We start from the raw sequence: 20,274 nt of genomic DNA, 5'->3' as shown, positions 1-20,274 counted from the left end.
ATTGTATGTTACAGTTTGTGGCGTTTGAGTGCACTGGACGAGAATAAAAAAATTACCAGCTAAGAAAAGATGCAGGTTGTCGAGTTACTTTAGTGGATACCATACTCCAATGCACGTTTTGTGGTATTGCAATATGTGTTTTCAAGAAAAACAACATAAACAAGTCATTGTCAATGACACGTCCCCGTTCCGTTCATATTTGAGTGACATATACATTCAAAGCAGATTATGACCGAAATGCACCTGCATATGTACAACACATTGTGCTAAATCTGAACAAAATCCATCCATGCATGACTGAGATCCGGTTCTGGAATTGTGAAAATACGTGATTTTGATGCATTTTCGGCTTTAAAATGGCCATCATTCCGCTATTGTTAAGCAGATCATGAAACAAATGCACATATCTATTTGTGACATGATGTACCATGTGTGTGTGAAGTTTGAACTTGATCAATCCAGACATGTCTTGGATACGGATCCAGAACTGAATTCTTTAACAAAATGGCCGCCAGTCGGCCATTTCGAACTTGATCCGAAAAAAAAAGACGTGCATAAAGGTCCTATTATGTTTAATGTATGTACCAAATTTGAACAAAATCCATCCATGCATAACTGAGATACGGGTTCGGAATGGTGAAAATGTGCGATTTCAATGCATTTTCGGCCTTAAAGCAGCCGCCATTTGGCTATCGTTAATGAGATCATGAAACAAATGCACATACATATTTGTGACATGATGTACCTTGTGTGTGTGAAGTTTGAACTTGATCAATCCAGACATGTCTCGGATACGAATCCAGAACTGAATTCTTTAAAACAAAATGGCCGCCAGTCGGCTATTTCGAACTTGATCCGAAAAAAAAAATGACGTGCATCAAGGTCCTATTATGTTTAATGTATGTGCCAAATTTGAATGAAATCCGTCCATGCATAACTGAGATCCTGGTCCGGAATGGTGAAAATGTGCGATTTCAATGCATTTTCGGCCTTAAAGCAGCCGCCATTTGGCTATCGTTAATGAGATCATGAAACAAATGCACATACATATTTGTGACATGATGTACCTTGTGTGTGTGAAGTTTGAACTTGATCAATCCAGACATGTCTCGGATACGGATCCAGAACTGAATTCTTTAAAACAAAATGGCCGCCAGTCGGCCATTTCGAACCCGATCCAACAAAAAAATGACGTGCATCAAGGTCCCATTATGTTTAATGTATGTACCAAATTTGAATGAAATCCGTCCATGCATAACTGAGATCCGGGTCCGGAATGGTGAAAATGTGCGATTTTGATGCATTTTCGGCCTTAAAATGGCCGCTATTCGGCTATCGTTAATGAGATCATGAAACAAATGCACATACATATTTGTGACATGATGTACCTTGTGTGTGTGAAGTTTGAACTCGATCAATCCAAGCATGTCTCAGATACGGATCCAGAACTGAATTCTTTAAAACAAAATGGCCGCCAGTCGGCCATTTCGAACCCGATCCAACAAAAAAAATGACGTGCATCAAGGTCCTATTATGTTTAATGTATGTACCAAATTTGAACAAAATCCGTCCATGCATAACTGAGATCCGGGTCCGGAATGGTGAAAATGTGCGATTTTGATGCATTTTCGGCCTTAAAATGGCCGCTATTCGGCTATCGTTAATCGGATCATGAAAAAAATGCATGTGCATATGTCCCATATAATGTGTGATGTATGAGTGAAGTTTGAACTTAATCGGTCCATGCATGTTCGAGATACAGGTGATCACGGACGCACGGACGGACGGACGGACGCACACAGGGCAAAACATAAGTCCCCGTTTTCGGACTGCGTCCGAACGGGGACTAACTAAACTGTTTTATATGAAAATAATCATGACACTGTAAAAATAAAGGACAAATAGCAGCACTATGTAAATATAGTCTGTTGGTTGGGGTGTTCACAATGTTTACATTCACTACCACCAAAACGACACAATGATACACAAGAAAAATTAATATTTTATTAATAGAGGCCAGCATTTCAACCAGCCATTACACATACATGTAACAGGCACTTATGACTGTCTAATTGAAACATTGTAACCTGAAATACATTTGGTGTAACTATTAATTACATAATTGATTATATTTACTCACACAACGTTTATATATATAGAAACACACTCTTCACCCTTCACCCTTTGCTAAAACAATATTCACAGCATGTAAATTGTCTCAGCCTACAGGAATGTCCACATAGCAACTATTTTTTGAAATCTGTTGAATGCTAGAGCACATTTTCCAACAAATTAGTTCTTGTCATCAGCGTAAAAATATCTTGAAATATGTTCTGTTCATACTTAGATTTCAATAAATACAGATAGTCGAGTAGTTCATTCTACAGTTAAAAAAATGTTGCATGTAATTCCTGTGTGAATATTTTGGACGAAATGTATTGAAAAAGCACAGAAAAAGTGGATTATGAAACAGACCTGATATGTATAAATTTACATACATGACACCATTTAAAGTGTGTCTTGTAGTGCCGTAATTTTGAATTAAACTAGGAAGTTGCTGCCATTGTCCAGAAACGGACACTTTCACATAAAAATGTCCCATGGTGAATGTTTTTTAGGCAGGTCAGCGAAAACAAGAAACATAATTCTTTACTTTAATTTTAATTTGAATTAATGTATTCAGTGTTTTATACTTGTATAAATATATCTATTATATTATTACATCATAAATGTCTCTTGATAATTGAAACAAGCAGCCTATTGGCTGAGATAGCTCCGCTGTTAGCAATGCACATTTCAATTAAAGAACTGAAGACATCATTAGAAAATGAACAATATGAATAGTATCAAAGCAATCGGACTTACGGTTTTTAACAAGAAGTCGAAAATATCACTTTTTACCGAAAATTACAAAAATATTCACCAAAATAAATTAATTAGAGAATTGAAGATATCATCACAAAATGAACAAATCTGAGAGGTCCACATGTAGTACCTATATATGTAATATCAAAGCAATCGGACTTACAGTTTTCAACAAGAAGTCAAAAATATCACTTTTTACCAAAAATGACAAAAATATTCACCAAAATTAGAGAATTAAAGATATCATTACAAAATGAACAAATCTGAGAGAGGTCCACTTGTAGTACCTATGTATGTAGTATCAAAGCAATTGGACTTGCGGTTTTTAACAAGAAGTCGAAAATATCACTTTTTACCAAAAATGACAAAAATATTCACCAAAATTAGAGAATTAAAGATATCATTAAAAAATGAACAAATCTGAGAGAGGTCCACATGTAGTACCTATATATGTAATATCAAAGCAATTGCACTTGCGTTTTTTAACAAGAAGTCGAAAATATCACTTTTTACCAAAAATGACAAAAATATTCACCAAAATTAGAGAATTGAAGATATCATCACAAAATGAACAAATCTGAGAGAGGTCCACTTGTAGTACCTATGTATGTAGTATCAAAGCAATTGGACTTGCGGTTTTTAAGAAGAAGTCGAAAATATCACTTTTTACCAAAAATGACAAAAATATTCACCAAAATTAGAGAATTAAAGATATCATTAAAAAATGAACAAATCTGAGAGAGGTCCACATGTAGTACCTATATATGTAATATCAAAGCAATTGCACTTGCGTTTTTTAACAAGAAGTCGAAAATATCACTTTTTACCAAAAATGACAAAAATATTCACCAAAATTAGAGAATTGAAGATATCATCACGAAATGAACAAATCTGAGAGAGGTCCACATGTAGTACCTATATATGTAATATCAAAGCAATTGCACTTGCGGTTTTTAACAAGAAGTCGAAAATATCACTTTTTACCAAAAATTACAAAAATATTCACCAAAATTAGAGAATTGAAGATATCAACATGAAATGAACAAATCTAAGAGAGGTCTACCCAAGGTACATATACACCAAGTATCAAAGCATTCAGGCTTGTAGTTTTCAAGAATAAGTCGAAAAAGTAAAACATTGACACGGACGACGACAACGGACGACACCAGACAACGACGGACAATCACTCATATGATAAGCTCCGCTCGACAAAGTCGACAGCGGAGCTAAAAATATCACAATAGTATATCCTTTATCAAACACAATATCCACCTTATTAAAAACAGTCTGAATATATACATATATATGTGTCCATTTTAAAACATGATTACCCAAATATTTATATTTCTAATATGTTAATTCGAAATGTCATATTTCAGAATTTATTCAAAAATGGTAATGGATGAGTTCTCTAATTATGCACCAACATTATAGTTTGCTACCCTGATTTTCTAATGAACTAGAATCATCCCTGTCAACTTGATGATGTTCATGAATAGTGTTAGTACCATTTCCATGTTGAATATTCTTTCCTTTAATGTTATACTTATTCACTGAAATGAAATGAAATATTACTGTTATTTTACAGCACAACTAGGAATATATATACAGTATAAAGTGGTTCTGTTATTTTGAATGTTATTTATGACATACATGACACACACACATTATAGTTATAGAGATAATTAAAGAAACAATAGCAGTGACTTCAAACATATTTTTTTAAACATAATGACCCGATCTTACTGAATTATAGTTTTTGACACAATTGCATGAGCCAAGTGACCCAACACAGGGCCAATGTCCGGTGAAATGTGATGTGAAAACAAGGATAGAGTAGTTGCCAATCATTGAAATCGGTCATTTGTTGGGGAACCATAAAAATTGTGATGCACAACCCACAGAATTATGGGAATTAACAAATAAAATTTTCAGAGTAGCCACCAGAGAGAGGATAAGCCCCTCAAGATGGTGACGTATTTGAAATTTCGTTCAGGGCCCTTAATAAAATTGTCATCCTGTACCGTAAATACCTAAGGTTCACTTAACAAAACTATTACAGCTATTGCCACTTTAATACATTTAAAAAAAAATACCTGTTTCATGCTGATGAAATTCCATCAAAGTAACTGAAAAAGAAAGAAAGAAATTATCTGAAGGTGAAAATAAAACTGCAAAATTAACATGATACTAAACTCTGAAATACATTTGTAATTGTTGTTATTATATTCACAGTCATAACAGATTCATGAATCACAACTACACTAGAACATGATGTGTAGAAACAGAGCTGATCATTTCTAATTCTTCGAACCTCAAATACCTGGACACTGTTGGGTTCACTTATGTCTAGTGACCATAATACTTGGATTGAACAGGCATGTTGTAAATGCATCCACAGAACCATAAATATCAACATTGTCTTTAAATGGATGAGGGTGAAATGACAGGTGGTTTATGATTGGTGATAATTTATGCAAATGTACAATTCCTGTGTTAGGAATATGAATTTATAAGTTGCAAAATAGATATATGGGAAAAGCATGAAATCAGATTTCGACTGTCTTGATTTATTAATCTTTCAGTTGCTTGATAGCCATGAACCAGAACAAAAATGACTACACTTGTTCAATAAATCTGGTATTGTATGGTCAAAAATTATTGTATGGTCTCCTCATTGTATAATAGGTAAAATTTAATACTTACCAGATTGACATTGAAAAAGAGGATTTTCAGTAATAATTCCAGTTCTGCTACCTGCACAAATTAGAAAAAATCATACGATCATTAAATGTGAATTTTTTTCAAGGCAAAATAAAATATCAACATTCAACATACTTGAAATAAAACTATTTCAAACTTATATGTGTGTGTGTTGCCAGAAAAATGTAAAAGAATGGTCAAATATATACAAATCGTACTGAAATTGCTCTTTTTTCTTCAGTGGCTCACTAAGGTAGACTTATTGTGTAAAAAGCAGCAGCACTTGTTAAATCTGGTGACCAATTTAGGGTGGAGGTCAAGACCGAAAATGCAGCATTCCATAAGAAATACTTTTTATTAATAATTGCACCCTAAAATAATAATGTCATAACCTCATTAAAGTTATTAGTATACTGTGTACACAGTGCGCATACTTCAGGTCATTATTATGTATTCCATAACACATGCATAACAGTGCCATGGTATGGTTGGTACAAATCGATCATCCTTGATCTGGGAAATTAAAAGTAATGCCACATACCCACTGTAAACTGTGGGACAGTGCTGTTAACATTGACAAAATTTAGTCAAGTCTATGAATCTACATCTACACACACTTAGAGAGAGAATCTTTTGAACTCCATGTTCAATGGATCCTCTCACTACCTCTCACTGGCATCACCATCCAACCTTTATCATAACTCCCATCACAACCATCTATATTGCCTCCTCCCTAAGTACCAATGCACAATCCATCCTTCTCTTAAAAACAATCAACAGGTATTAAATAATCCATGCCTACTTCAGTAGACTTATTCATTTTCTACCTCTGGTTTCCATAACTTTGGGTAATATGCAGTCAAACAATTGTATATACTATATGACATACCTGTTCCATGAGTATTCCCCGAGGCCTGCAAACTTTGCTTTTTCTTTCGATTAAAGTATTTGCGATATACCACCACAATTATGACAACAACAAGTATGACAAATAATATACATGTACTAGCAAGTCCAATGGCAGACAATTCTTGTCCATAATTTCCTGAATCATATATTTTGTTTGTACCATTCTTAACATCATTCACTGTGGAGTTAAATAGATTTGCAATGAGAATTCATCTTGAACCAGTAACCTTTATACACAGGATCATAAGACCAAACTGGACATGATAACATTTGACAGGTCGCCTTTATTACATACAAGTCACTTACATGTAAATTGTACTGAGTCTACCTAAAGGTTCATGAGCAAATGTTCTTCATACAAATATTGTCTCAACACTGTAAAATGAAAAATTGCGTTACTGATAGTACTACAGTTTAAAGTGTCTGTACTTACTATGTATATCAACCTGTGCAAATGCAATCATGGTGCCAGCTATATTCTCTGCTTCACAGACATATACATCCTTATCTTCAGATCTAGCTCTAATAATCATCAATACATTGTGATGAATCTATAAAATATAGTTAAACCACACATGGCTTACCCTGTATATGTATATAAGGATGGGAAGATCACAGCATAAGATGCACTACTACAAAATCACAGTAAATGGTCAGAAGATCACTGCATAAGATGCACTATTACAAAATCACAGTAAATGGTCAGAAGATCACTGCATAAGATGCACTACTACAAAATCACAGTAAATGGTCAGAAGATCACTGCATAAGATGCACTACTACAAAATCACAGTAAATGGTCAGAAGATCACTACATAAGATGCACGACTACAAAATCACAGTAAATGGTCAGAAGATCACAGCATAAGATGGACTACTACAAACTCACAGTAAATGGTCAGAAGATCACTGCATAAGATGCACTACTACAACATCACAGTAAATGTTCAGAAGATCACTGCATAAGATGCACTACTACAAAATCACAGTAAATGGTCAGAAGATCACTGCATAAGATGCACTACTACAAAATCACAGTAAATGGTCAGAAGATCACTGCATAAGATGCACTACTACAAAATCACAGTAAATGGTCAGAAGATCACAGCATAAGATAGACTACTACAAAATCACAGTAAATGGTCAGAAGATCACTGCATAAGATGCACTACTACAAACTCACAGTAAATGGTCAGAAGATCACTGCATAAGATGCACTACTACAAAATCACAGTAAATGGTCAGAAGATCACTGCATAAGATGCACTACTACAAAATCACAGTAAATGGTCAGAAGATCACTGCATAAGATGCACTACTACAAAATCACAGTAAATGGTCAGAAGATCACTGCATAAGATGCACTACTACAAACTCACAGTAAATGTTCAGAAGATCACTGCATAAGATGCACTACTACAAACTCACAGTAAATGGTCAGAAGATCACTGCATAAGATGCACTACTACAACATCACAGTAAATGTTCAGAAGATCACTGCATAAGATGCACTACTACAAAATCACAGTAAATGGTCAGAAGATCACTGCATAAGATGCACAACTACAAACTCACAGTAAATGGTCAGAAGATCACAGCATAAGATGCACTACTACAAACTCACAGTAAATGGTCAGAAGATCACTGCATAAGATGCACTATTACAAAATCACAGTAAATGGTCAGAAGATCACTGCATAAGATGCACTACTACAAACTCACAGTAAATGGTCAGAAGATCACAGCATAAGATGCACTACTACAAAATCACAGTAAATGGTCAGAAGATCACAGCATAAGATGCACTACTACAAAATCACAGTAAATGGTCAGAAGATCACAGCATAAGATGCACTACTACAAAATCACAGTAAATGGTCAGAAGATCACTACATAAGATGCACTACTACAAACTCACAGTAAATGGTCAGAAGATCACTGCATAAGATGCACTACTACAAAATCACAGTAAATGGTCAGAAGATCACAGCATAAGATGCACTACTACAAAATCACAGTAAATGGTCAGAAGATCACAGCATAAGATGCACTACTACAAAATCACAGTAAATGGTCAGAAGATCACAGCATAAGATGCACTACTACAAAATCACAGTAAATGGTCAGAAGATCACTACATAAGATGCACTACTACAAAATCACAGTAAATGGTCAGAAGATCACTGCATAAGATGCACTACTACAAACTCACAGTAAATGTTCAGAAGATCACAGCATAAGATGGACTACTACAAACTCACAGTAAATGGTCAGAAGATCACTGCATAAGATGCACTACTACAAAATCACAGTAAATGGTCAGAAGATTACTGCATAAGATGCACTACTACAAAATCACAGTAAATGGTCAGAAGATCACTGCATAAGATGCACTACTACAAAATCACAGTAAATGGTCAGAAGATCACAGCATAAGATGCACTACTACAAAATCACAGTAAATGGTCAGAAGATCACTGCATAAGATGCACTACTACAAAATCACAGTAAATGGTCAGAAGATCACTGCATAAAGTGGCAAAATCATCTATGCATACAGATTAACCATATATACATGTATACTCAGTAATCTCCTTAGAATGTGCAAAATATAAGAAGTTACTCATGACTCTTCAAAGAAATAATTTAAAGGAATTCAAAAGCAGGTGTAATATAGAGAGTGCATCGTGTCCAGCAATGCAGAAACAAAAGCGTTGAAGTTATCCATGCTGTTTAAATTTAGTTGAATGATGCAACCCTTATATTCACAAAATCAACACTATTGTTAAATTGTTTATCACAACCTTCAACAAAAATTTACCAATCAGCCTGATTTGATTTTGTTGAATGTTTTAGCCATAATTAATACCAACACTGCACCCTTTAATACGATAAAATAGTTTAAGTAATTATTTGTTATTTAATTTGTTATAATACTCTATTGATAACATTTCCAAAATCAAAGAAAGCTTAAGAACTCCTGTGTGTTGAGAGTGTGAGATTATTGAAGACAATAACAATGAATTAGCATTCCAAACAAGAAGCTATGCAACTAATATTTGTCTGCTATTTGAGGTGTACATTTACAACATGAAAACAATGTGATCCACATTATTGATGTTTATTTACTGAAAATACATTTGATTTTACCATCTGCGGTTTTCAGTCTAATTTATTCCAGAGCACCTCAAGTTCAATTTAAATATGATTTTTCGAAATAACAGAAATTAGCTAATAATAATTGGTTAATCAGTAGGCAATGTTTTCATTATTAAACTAATCTCACTGAAATGTGTGGATTATGCACATTCTGCAAATTCGGCATTAAGTATATTCAATTTCAATCCAAAACTACTGCAATATCCCCTATATACCGGGTCTTATTGAAATGTGAAGATTAATTCCTAAAAAAATTATTGAAAGCCGAAAAGAAAAATTATTATGCAAATTAGGTAATTATTATGGAAGTAAATAAACCCAAACCTAATTAGATCATCGCATTGTCTTAGAATATTGTAGAGATTCATTGAAATATGTGATTCATTAGATCATTAGAGATTCATTGAAACAAGATAAGTTCCCGAGATATTGAAGGAAAAACTGAAAACTGACTAATTATTAAGCAAATCGGGTAATTAATATGCACAGATTTTAATGTAAAACTAAGAAGGTATATGCATTGTCACATACCAACAATATACCAAGTTTCATTAAAATATGATTAGAAAATATTCGTCAAACAATTATAATTATGCAAATTAGATAATTAATATGCACAGATTTAAGCACAAATTAAACAGGTCTGTGCATTGTCTTAGAGCATACATAAACCAAGTCTCATTGAAATGTGATTAGTACGTGAGAAATCAGAGGTAAAGGCAAAAGCATTATGCAAATTAGGTATTTAATATGCATGGAATTTTATCAAAAAATAAACAAGTTTGTGCACTGTCCCAGATCATCTATGTACCAAGTTTCATCAAAATCCAATGATATGATATATCTATAGATATGAGTGGAACAGCTATTATCAAATTAGCTAATTATCATGCAAATTTGGTAAGTAATATGCATGAGATTTACACCCAAACAGAATCAAATCTGCAGATTAGCCCAGAGCATCTATGCATCAAGTTTCATCAAAAATCGTACTTCCCCAGCATAAGCCCTTCCGCAAATATAAGTCTATGCCTCTATTTTTAGACATTGACGAGTTGAGTGCATCCCTGATTATAAGCCCAGAGTGTTTTTACAGGGCGATGACATTTATTAAAATATGCGTGTAAAAAGTGTGTTTCATCGCATAAAAACCATGCTTAGTATGGTAGCTTGGTTCATTGTTTTAATTTTCTGAATAATGGTATCTATTGAGATTATCGAGAATGAGGTGTAATCGAGTAAACTATTCTTCTATGGGACCTGTTGGCAATCGTGACAAATTTAAATACATCCTCCACCCTCAGTTTATCTTTTAAAAATTGTGAATTACTATTTTTTAGGAAAAAAATCAGCATTTTTTCGTAGAAATCAGTGCTAACATTTTAACATCGTGGAAATTCACTTCCGGATTGCGTTAAAAAAAATTACATCATAAACATCAGAAAACTTTGTCAGCATTTTGATTGGTTAACGAAAGACTTGACCTGTTAGGTCCAAGGCTATTGAATCATCATGGTGGAAATTGCTTTGTGTGGAGAGTTTACGTACGATCGAAAACATCCCACAACCAAGATAATAATAAAGAACTTGCCTTTGACTGTTTTCCCACAGCACAGGCCCTACCCATTTTTACATTGAAAATTCAGACAGTATGTAAATCGTATTGTAATAAAATATGTGTATTTTTATGAACATGTTTGTTTTTTCATTGTAAAAGTGTTGCGGAAATCTAAGGCGACTCGTTTTGCTTTTTTTTAATCCCCTAAGCCCAGTATGGTGAACGAAATATGTAACATGGATAATTTTTAATGGGTGGTAAGATGATTACAATTGTAAACCAACAAAAAATCATCTTTTCTGAGGCGGCCCATAAGTATAAGTCCATCAAATGATGAAAAAAAGCACGAAAAAATAATTCTTGGAAAAAACAAAGAAAATTATAAATTATGGAATTCAAAAGAAAAAGACAATAAAATAACGAAGTATAAAAATCGAGTTTCTAGCATGGAATTTGATCTCCCATTTGCATAGCAAATGTTGATTTTTGGTGTTTTAGAACAGAAATGCTGCCAGTGGTTCAAAGGTCATATAAATGAAATACAACTAAACGTGCATAAGTCATTACCGAAAAATTCCTAATTGAGGCCGTGGCTTTAATTAAAATTCATTTTTTCAGTGGACGAATTCAGATGCGTGAAGTCTTGGTGCGGCTTTAATTAGAGCATTCACTTCGGTAACATTGGGAAATTTTTTTTCAAAAAACAAAGGCCAGAAGGGATAATGATATGCTAATGAGATGCACGACACTCGATTGCAGCTTTGTTGCGATTCTAAGCGCACTTTCGGATTTTTACACATAGACAAACTTGTACACAAACGAAATTTCATACTGTATAACATACTGCACAATAAATAATATCTACAAATAGATTTGCATGCATTTGCAGATTACGGTACTGTATACAACAATCTCTTGAATAGACTAATTCGTTAGCACGGGTAACAACTGAAAGACAGCCGTCTGACACAGTTGATTGCGTTCAACTACTGGCATGTTCAACTTCCGGCAGAGTGACTGTACATTCCATGTTTAATTTAGACATCGGGGAAATTAAAATAAAAAAATAAAAAAAGTCAATCAAAAAAAATGTTCGCATGATAACAAAAAAAATACTCAGTATATTATTTAATGTAATATATATTTATTTTCTCATTTTTTTTTTTATAACAAAAAGTATATTCTAAAAGAAGTAAAAACAAAAACGAATGCATTCTTAGTAGCAAATGATCACGGTAACGGTCATGCTGCGTTTCACTCAAGTGAATGACTTACTTGTTTTCGAAGTGTTACAATTGCTGATTATTACTCAGCAGTGATTACAGTAACGTACAAAAAATAAATTTGTTGAATTATTGTGAAAATTCAACTTAGTTTCACCGCAAACGAATGATTTCGGTCACATATAAACGCTCTATCCGATACGACATCCGCCATGTTTGTTCAAACATCTTTAGTGACTTGAAACAGTTTTTTTTGACCTGATAGGTCAAGTCTCTAATTAACCAATCGAAACACTGGATGGTGCCCACGTGATTAAATTACCATAGCTCATTTAAATATGTTAATGTAGTTCAGCAACCTCATGGTAAACAAAACACGGAAGAGATTTACCGTTGTTGTAGTGCGATCGTTTGGCTTTGATTTTGATGGGAAAACGGCATGATTTTTTTTTTAAATCAAGAAATTAGTTGTTTTTGAAAGATAAGCTGAGCATTGAAAAACAATTTAACACTTTTGACGATAATAACAGCTCATTGTCGAAACGCAGTTTACCCGTTCACGCTACCCACAATAAACCTGTACTCTGGAATAAGCGTCAATGACTACGGAAAACCTAAATTAGACTCTAATCTAAGCGCCAGGAATCATTGAAATGTTCGAACAATTATGCCTTGATTTAAAATTAAATGGTATATTTTTTTCTGAAATATGTGGTGGCTGTTTGGTTTGTGAAAGTTTGGGGTGCGGCTTATATTGCAGGCTTTTTCCTGGGATCAAAACTTGTCAATTTCAACATGAAACAATGTCTCAAGTTAGGGGTGCGGCTTCTATTAAAGCTGCGGCCTCAAATATGATTTTTACGGTAACTTGTCAGTGAATCTTTCATTTGTTCTGTGACTTGGAAATTGTCATGATCATTAAAAAAAATGACTGACTGACTATATGCAGATATAGATGTTAAAGTTCACAATACCTGATGATTGCTATCAAGTTCACCAGCATGTCTACTCCATGTGATAGTTGGTTGTGGATATCCCGAAGCAATACATCGAAGTACAACTGGATTACCTACCACCACAGCTACATCATGTGGGATTATTTCAACTGTTGAAATATGACTGCTTTCTATATTACATAAAAGACAGAACATAACACATCATGATCATCATCATTAAGTTACAAGTAAAGCAAAAATTCACAATGTGATTACAACATGAGTTATATAAATTATCTCAATAAAAACACTGTCAATATTTAAAGTTAATCGGAAAATTATCATAACTTCTGTATACATTTGAACCAAACTCATCAACTCAACGCATAATTGAACACAGTCATAGAATTTCATAGAAATCTGGTTCTGATACTCAGCTATACTAAATATAGTTATTATGCAAAAAAAGAAAATAATATTCATTAAAATTCTACATACACATTACATGTGCTGTATTTAACTCAATGTGATTGAATAGATCAATGTCATGACATTTGGGTAATGGTCACACATTCTGTTACTTTTGCTGGTATGTAAGTAAAATTGAACCCCAATTGGACTGTTGTCAATGGTTCGATTGCCAAAAAAAAAGACATTTTGTTTGGTAGTAAATGTTAATAACTCACAATGATGCAAAATAGTTTTCTACACACAAGGAGCGAACGTAAATGGCACTTTTTTTTACCAAAAATGACAAAAACAGGGGCCAAGCCAATGCATGTGCTATCAATACCAGCACTTATGCATTTTTAAAGTTTTGGTAACTAGTTTGCATAATTTTTGGTGAATCAACTTCTCATGAACACAACAGAAATCAAGTCAAACGTCATCTATTAAGACAGTATCCAGACACAGCATCATCACTATGACACAGTGGACCTACAGTATGTTGAGCTAAAAATGAAATAGTATAAGGTTATTACGAAGATACCTCAAAGTATGCACGAAGACAGTACAGATGGAGTATCGACCGATGCGCAGCAGAGGTCGATGCGAAAGCGTACTGTCTGAGTGCATACTTTGAGGTATTCTCGTAATAACCTTATTATTAAACATATTTTCCTTCCAAGGATACGTCATTGTAATGCCGAAATACAAAATGTTTAGAACAGAAGCAATGAACTTCTTTGTGTTAAGGCCTGTTAAGTCCGGTCAAACCCCGATGGCAGCCATGTTTATTTTTATTATTAGAGGACGCTTACACGCGTAATCATTCCACATTTGTAATTTGCATTTTCTAATATGGTAGGATGAAAAGATCTTGTAAAATACAGCAAAATTACGGCACGCTGTAACGTATAGCATTACGGTGACAGATGTATAATAATTTTATTTATAATGCTGCATTATTTCTTAGACTTAATTTTTTGTCTTACCTTACGAGAGTAAAATGTTAGAAGAAAAAAAACACAATCATATGTCCCAACTGTGATTGTTTGTGATGCTGTCATACCAACAAAAGTACTGAGATGTGTGACTTTTAGGGGGGGGGGGGGTAAATAAAAGTGACCTATTTAACTGATTAAAACATGCCTTTGAGCTGAGTGTGGGTACCATCTGCTGTGATATGCAGTTCTTCTACTTTTGTAGTCGATTCTTCATCTGTACTTGTTGAAAATCCCTTATTAGTATCATCTGATGTCACACCAGTGGTAGCAACAGGTGGAGTTGAGGTCACATCGATATCATCGTAACAAGATACATCAGACGTGCGATTTCCCTTTCTTTTGTACTTCAATCCAAACATGGTACAGTTTGTATGCGGTGTACAATTCTCATTAACGTTATGAGTATTTGAATATGTGCCCCTTGGACATGGTGCACACTTATGATTGTCTGTAAAAAACAATTAAAAATATAGATTAAAAGCTTAGATAAATAATAAAAACATTATTATTGTATATCATCATGCATAAAATTGTGAATTACAAAAAAATGTCATAGTTATTGTTTAATTTTCATTAACACTAAATCTACTATGCATTGTATATACTGCTGTGTAACAATAGTAGACAACTATAAAAACGCCAAATGATAATTACACAAATCATTGTCTATATGTCCCCATCCAGTTTTCAGTAACAGTCAACATTAGAACGAAATAATTATTTACACTCCAGTTTTGTTTGTGCAACTAGTTTGTTTGTGTGATTCCTTCTTTTATTCTACCCATGTCATTCAATATGCATTTCTAGCACGAAAATGGTGATCAGTCATTTTGAAACGTATGCATGTACATATGGTACATATTTATGTGGTGGCTAAGTTTATATCGCAAAACTAGGCGTTGGGGTGTTCTTTTCGTCACATAAAACGAACTGACTAATCATGCGGAATTGTTATTGAAACGGACATCGATTGCGTTGTGTTTTCTTGAGTTGAACAGACGTGAGGTATAATTCAAACTGGTTTATTTGTACTCAACATGAACATCAATACGTTGTACAGCAAATACTTCTTGGTATAAAATATAGATCGCTAAATAATAGCTCCATGAGGAGTTGGCATCGTAGAGAGCATAGAAAGGAGGGTGTGCATAACGAGCATCAAGTTGCGAAGCTACCATAGAAGGAATTACAGCGACGGCCTGAATCGGACTTCTCACGACAGCGCTTTGCCTGGTTAATGTAATTGTCAACGTTAGAGCGGCATTTGTCTCGGTGACAGCTAATCCGAGAAGTGCCAAACACGTGTTTGTACTCTAGAATATATCATGTCAAAACGTTCCGAAAATAAAACAACGCTAATGATATATGATGTATGTAGGTTGAATTGATTGGCCCTGGAACTGCATTTGTTAAAACTAAATTACCAACAGTCGGCCAATTTTGATCTGATCTGAAAAAAAAAATGACGTGCATCAAAAATCTATTATATTCAATAGACTTAACAAGTTTAAAGAAATATGTTCATGCATGACTGAAATCTGGTTCCTGAATGTCAGAAATGCTTGATTTTTTATGAAGTTTTAGCACTAAAATGGCTGCCAATCGGCGTTTTTTAGCGTGTGTTGTTATCGTCGATTGGGACTCAATTCCCGTGTGTGCACAGGTGACGACCCTCCCACTTTAAATCAAAACTAACACAATGATGCTTGACTGTAAAGATTTAGGAAAAAATGGCCAAAAATAGTTATTTGGGACACAAATATTTATTGTTAATAACAGCAGCAATGCCAGATGGACAAGATTTTATAATTATATCAATTACACCAGAAACAGATTCTTTTGTTTTTCATGATGTGCATGAAACCTGTCTCATACGGAGTCAAATGAGTATATATGGCATAACAAATAATAGTAGTGGAGTTTGTGGTTTCAAGTGACATATACAGTTCCCATGACAGGAAACAAACATATAACTTACTTTCCCTTTTCATATAATAGCCTGGTTCACACTCTGTAATATCCTGACACATATCACCAAACATTCGTTTTCCAGGCACACACGCACACACCCTTTTTTGTGTGGGACTACATTCCAGTTTCACCTGTATAAACAATAAAAAGAATGCATATAAAAAGGGTCAATTGTACATGATTAAAATATTCTGTTACTTTTAACCTTGTCTCTGTGAAATATTCTAAATCTAATACATTTGTCAAGTCTGTCTAAGCTGACCATCAACTAACCTACAACTAAAGTCTAAACTAGGGCAGTACAATAAAAACTATCTAAAAACACACAGATGAGACGCATTTTTAAGCACTTTTTGATCATCGGTAAATACTGTAAAGAGGTTAATTACTCACTGGCTTTTAATTTAGCTTATTTCGCTGACTGGAAAATGCGCTAAATTAAAACCCAGTGAATATGTAAAATTTAGCATAAAACACATTATCTAAATGATAAAACCGTGAATTTAAAGCCCACTGAATATGCCTGAAATGGTAGATCAGTGAAATTTAAACCCAGTGAAAATTAGTCACTTTACAGTATCATGAAGCACCATCTGAATGTTAATATGCTGTGAGAATTTTAATTCTTGTTGTGTTTCACATTCCAAAACAGGTCAAACATACTTTTAATTTAATTAGTTGAATTTATTTTAAACAATTAATTAAATAATTAATTAATAAAGGCAGCAAAAAAAATCTTTCTACATTTGAATGTCTACATACAGTTTAGTATGCCCAATTTATAACAAAACATTGGGAACAAAATAATTAAATTGATGTTAGGGTAGATATTTGTTGAATTCTAGGCATTAAAAAATCCACTTTGAAATACTGTACATGTATATCTCCTTGTTTCGCTCCTCATATCAAAGTCTGCATATTTAAAGCAGAGCTATATGAATGAAATTAATATAATTAGTGTAATTTATGCAGAACATCAGAATAGTAATAATAATTTGATTGGCTGTTGTTTCAGAATAATGATCAATGACATTCTAGTAAAAAGATATGTTAACTGTCACCATTTTAAAAATGTTTACCGGAAAGCTAATTTACCATTTTCAAGTCATTTCCTCTATCTTCTAAAAAGTGTGGTTAAAAGGTGCATCTCATCTTTTAAGTGTGTAATTAACCCATTGAACACCATATTGTAAATTTTTGGCACTATCTAAAAAATGATTTTCTACAGTTTTCCCAACATTAAATGTTGATATAAATTGACAAATATTTCAATCAAAAACTAAAGGCTATATCAAAAAACTGTCTGCATGGTCCAAAATGAAGATGAAATTTAGTGACAATTTTACCAAATGTAAAAATATTTGCACTGAATTTTGGGGGAAAAAATGTCTGGCGCTCAAAGGGTTAAATATGATAAGATGAGCTTGATAAACTTACACTTACTGCAGCTGATAAAATTCAAAGATAGCTCTTGGTTAGAAAGCATGTGGATTATAAATAAGATAATAAGTTAGCAGAAAAGCACAAGAGTCAACGCTGAGATAGTGTTTATTATGTCAATGTAGGAAACAGTATGGCTTACAAGCAACCCAAGATTCATGATTTTTTCACATACACATTTTGCAGCGCCCAACTATCACATCTTGTCAATCATTTATCATATGCATGTTAAATATTTTATCCCATGTTTCACTGCAACACATGTATACTGCGGACAAAGTCTAGCTCAGCTATGGTAATTTTGAAAATAACTGCATAACATGTTGGTATGTCTGCGGCCCATGAGCAATGTGAAATATGGTACAAATGTGAGTCATGTACATCTCAAATGTGCAGTGAAAATGCAGAAATAATGACAGCTATAACCTGACAGCCTGACTTGTATATTGATTGCAGGATAAGTAAATCAACTCTCATTCAAGAAAACTATAATAGTGCAAGTACAATTGTCATGTACTTTGAGACACTCGTAACAAGTATCTGCAAGATTGAAACAATTTACACCTCAATGAATTGCTGTTGTATACCAGACTGGTCCATAATAAGTAAGACGTTACGGTATTAATAATATAATATAATATACAAGGTTCATTACTTACATACTGGTCTCTATAGTTACATAGCTGAGTACAGCCCCAGCATTGCGTGCAATAGTTAAACCTATCAATGTAGGTGTTGTTTCCACACGTACTACACCTGGAAAAATAAAAAGATATGAAGTTTAATTTGGAAGTGTTACACAAGTGTTTGAAATTACTGCCCGTCCATAAGCCCAGCATGGGTATACTATTCACTTGGGCTGGTGAAAATCTCAAGTTACTAGCCCTATGGTTGGGTAGATTTTTTGAGAAAATAACAAAAAAATATTACTGTTTACGAAAATTACAAAATGTCTATGGATGTATGATTGTTGTCAAAATTATGTACCTAGAGGTCTTATGTGACCGTTTTGACGCATGCAACATGTAAAACAGGAATAAACAACAACAATACAAGATCGATGCGTGATTTAGCGAACTCTCACACTACATGTATGCGTGATTCAAACATTCACAATATGCATGAGTTCCAGTTTTTACACTGTATTTTAAAAATGTTAAGGTAGCGAGACTATTATTTGCATACTTGTTTTCATCTTCTAATTGTGACTAAATGACTACAAATAGACCCGGAAAAGTATATATTTTTAGAATCGCCAGACTTCAAGCTTTTCACAAGTGTATTTTGCATGCCCGTATCTGCATTCTACGACGCGTTACTCAATCAAAGGTGAAAAATTACTTTTTCTGTAAAAAAATTAATTACGCATTTAGGCTGGCGATAAAAAGTATTTTTTTCACTTTTCCTAGTTGTTCAATAGTCTGGTAAATTGAATGTGTCTGGTCAGTTTTATTCAAGCAACGCGTTTTAAAAAAAAGTGTGCTGAATTTCAATTACTGTTTTAGTCACATTGCCCCCAACTCAAACCACAACTCGTTGGTAAATAATCGATGAAATAGTTTGTCTGGACACATTCAAGTTCCTCTCATTGTCACCTTAAAGCTGTGAAAATTTGGTGTTAATCCGACGACAATAAGTATACGTTATTTTTTGTTAAAGACCTTGTATTTTGAAAAACAAACTCCTAGAAAACGTCCATGAAGTCACAGCAAAGATTTTCAAGCTTGTTTATCGGCACAATCAATTTGTTTTCCCATCAAGGTCTGTTTTACCATGTGTAGGTGCATCCAAATGTGTAAGGCTATTAGAAACCAAAAAAATAAAGGAATGGGATAGCTATAATTGGATAAATTCGGCATATGAAAACACCAAGATCAATGATTTTTTTCAGTGGCTGTGTGACCTCGTGTCTGACACATTCATATGCAAATGACTAATCTGTGAAACAAACGGGCGGAGACAACCCACTCGAATGTTTGGAAACACTCATTGTGTGTCAGATAGCTACTGATAACACATCCTAACATTGCTTTGTCTTGAGTTTATCTTTGAAACTTATAGGC

At 33.8% G+C, this 20,274-nt stretch overlaps 1 protein-coding gene across 1 annotated transcript in view; it reads right to left on the bottom strand.

The window, feature by feature from the left end:
• Positions 1 to 3,972: 3,972 nt before the first annotated feature.
• The window catches only part of LOC144356193 (uncharacterized), a 28,868-nt gene continuing 12,566 nt past the window's right edge, over positions 3,973 to 20,274 (bottom strand). The window contains exons 3-11 of the mRNA XM_085508511.1: positions 18,871 to 18,967; positions 16,779 to 16,902; positions 14,946 to 15,248; positions 13,392 to 13,543; positions 6,911 to 7,028; positions 6,458 to 6,655; positions 5,572 to 5,622; positions 4,962 to 4,994; positions 3,973 to 4,418 (exon numbers count right to left, since the gene is read on the bottom strand). Coding sequence (XP_085364637.1) covers positions 4,294 to 4,418; positions 4,962 to 4,994; positions 5,572 to 5,622; positions 6,458 to 6,655; positions 6,911 to 7,028; positions 13,392 to 13,543; positions 14,946 to 15,248; positions 16,779 to 16,902; positions 18,871 to 18,967 — 1,201 coding nt within the window. The 3' untranslated portion in view covers positions 3,973 to 4,293. The remainder of the gene's footprint in view (positions 4,419 to 4,961; positions 4,995 to 5,571; positions 5,623 to 6,457; positions 6,656 to 6,910; positions 7,029 to 13,391; positions 13,544 to 14,945; positions 15,249 to 16,778; positions 16,903 to 18,870; positions 18,968 to 20,274) is intronic.

The sequence above is a fragment of the Saccoglossus kowalevskii genome, chromosome 15 (assembly GCF_978046115.1).
Source record: "Saccoglossus kowalevskii chromosome 15, keSacKowa6.1, whole genome shotgun sequence".
NCBI classification, from domain to species: Eukaryota; Metazoa; Hemichordata; class Enteropneusta; family Harrimaniidae; genus Saccoglossus; species Saccoglossus kowalevskii.
This window is presented reverse-complemented; position numbering and strand designations above follow the sequence as displayed.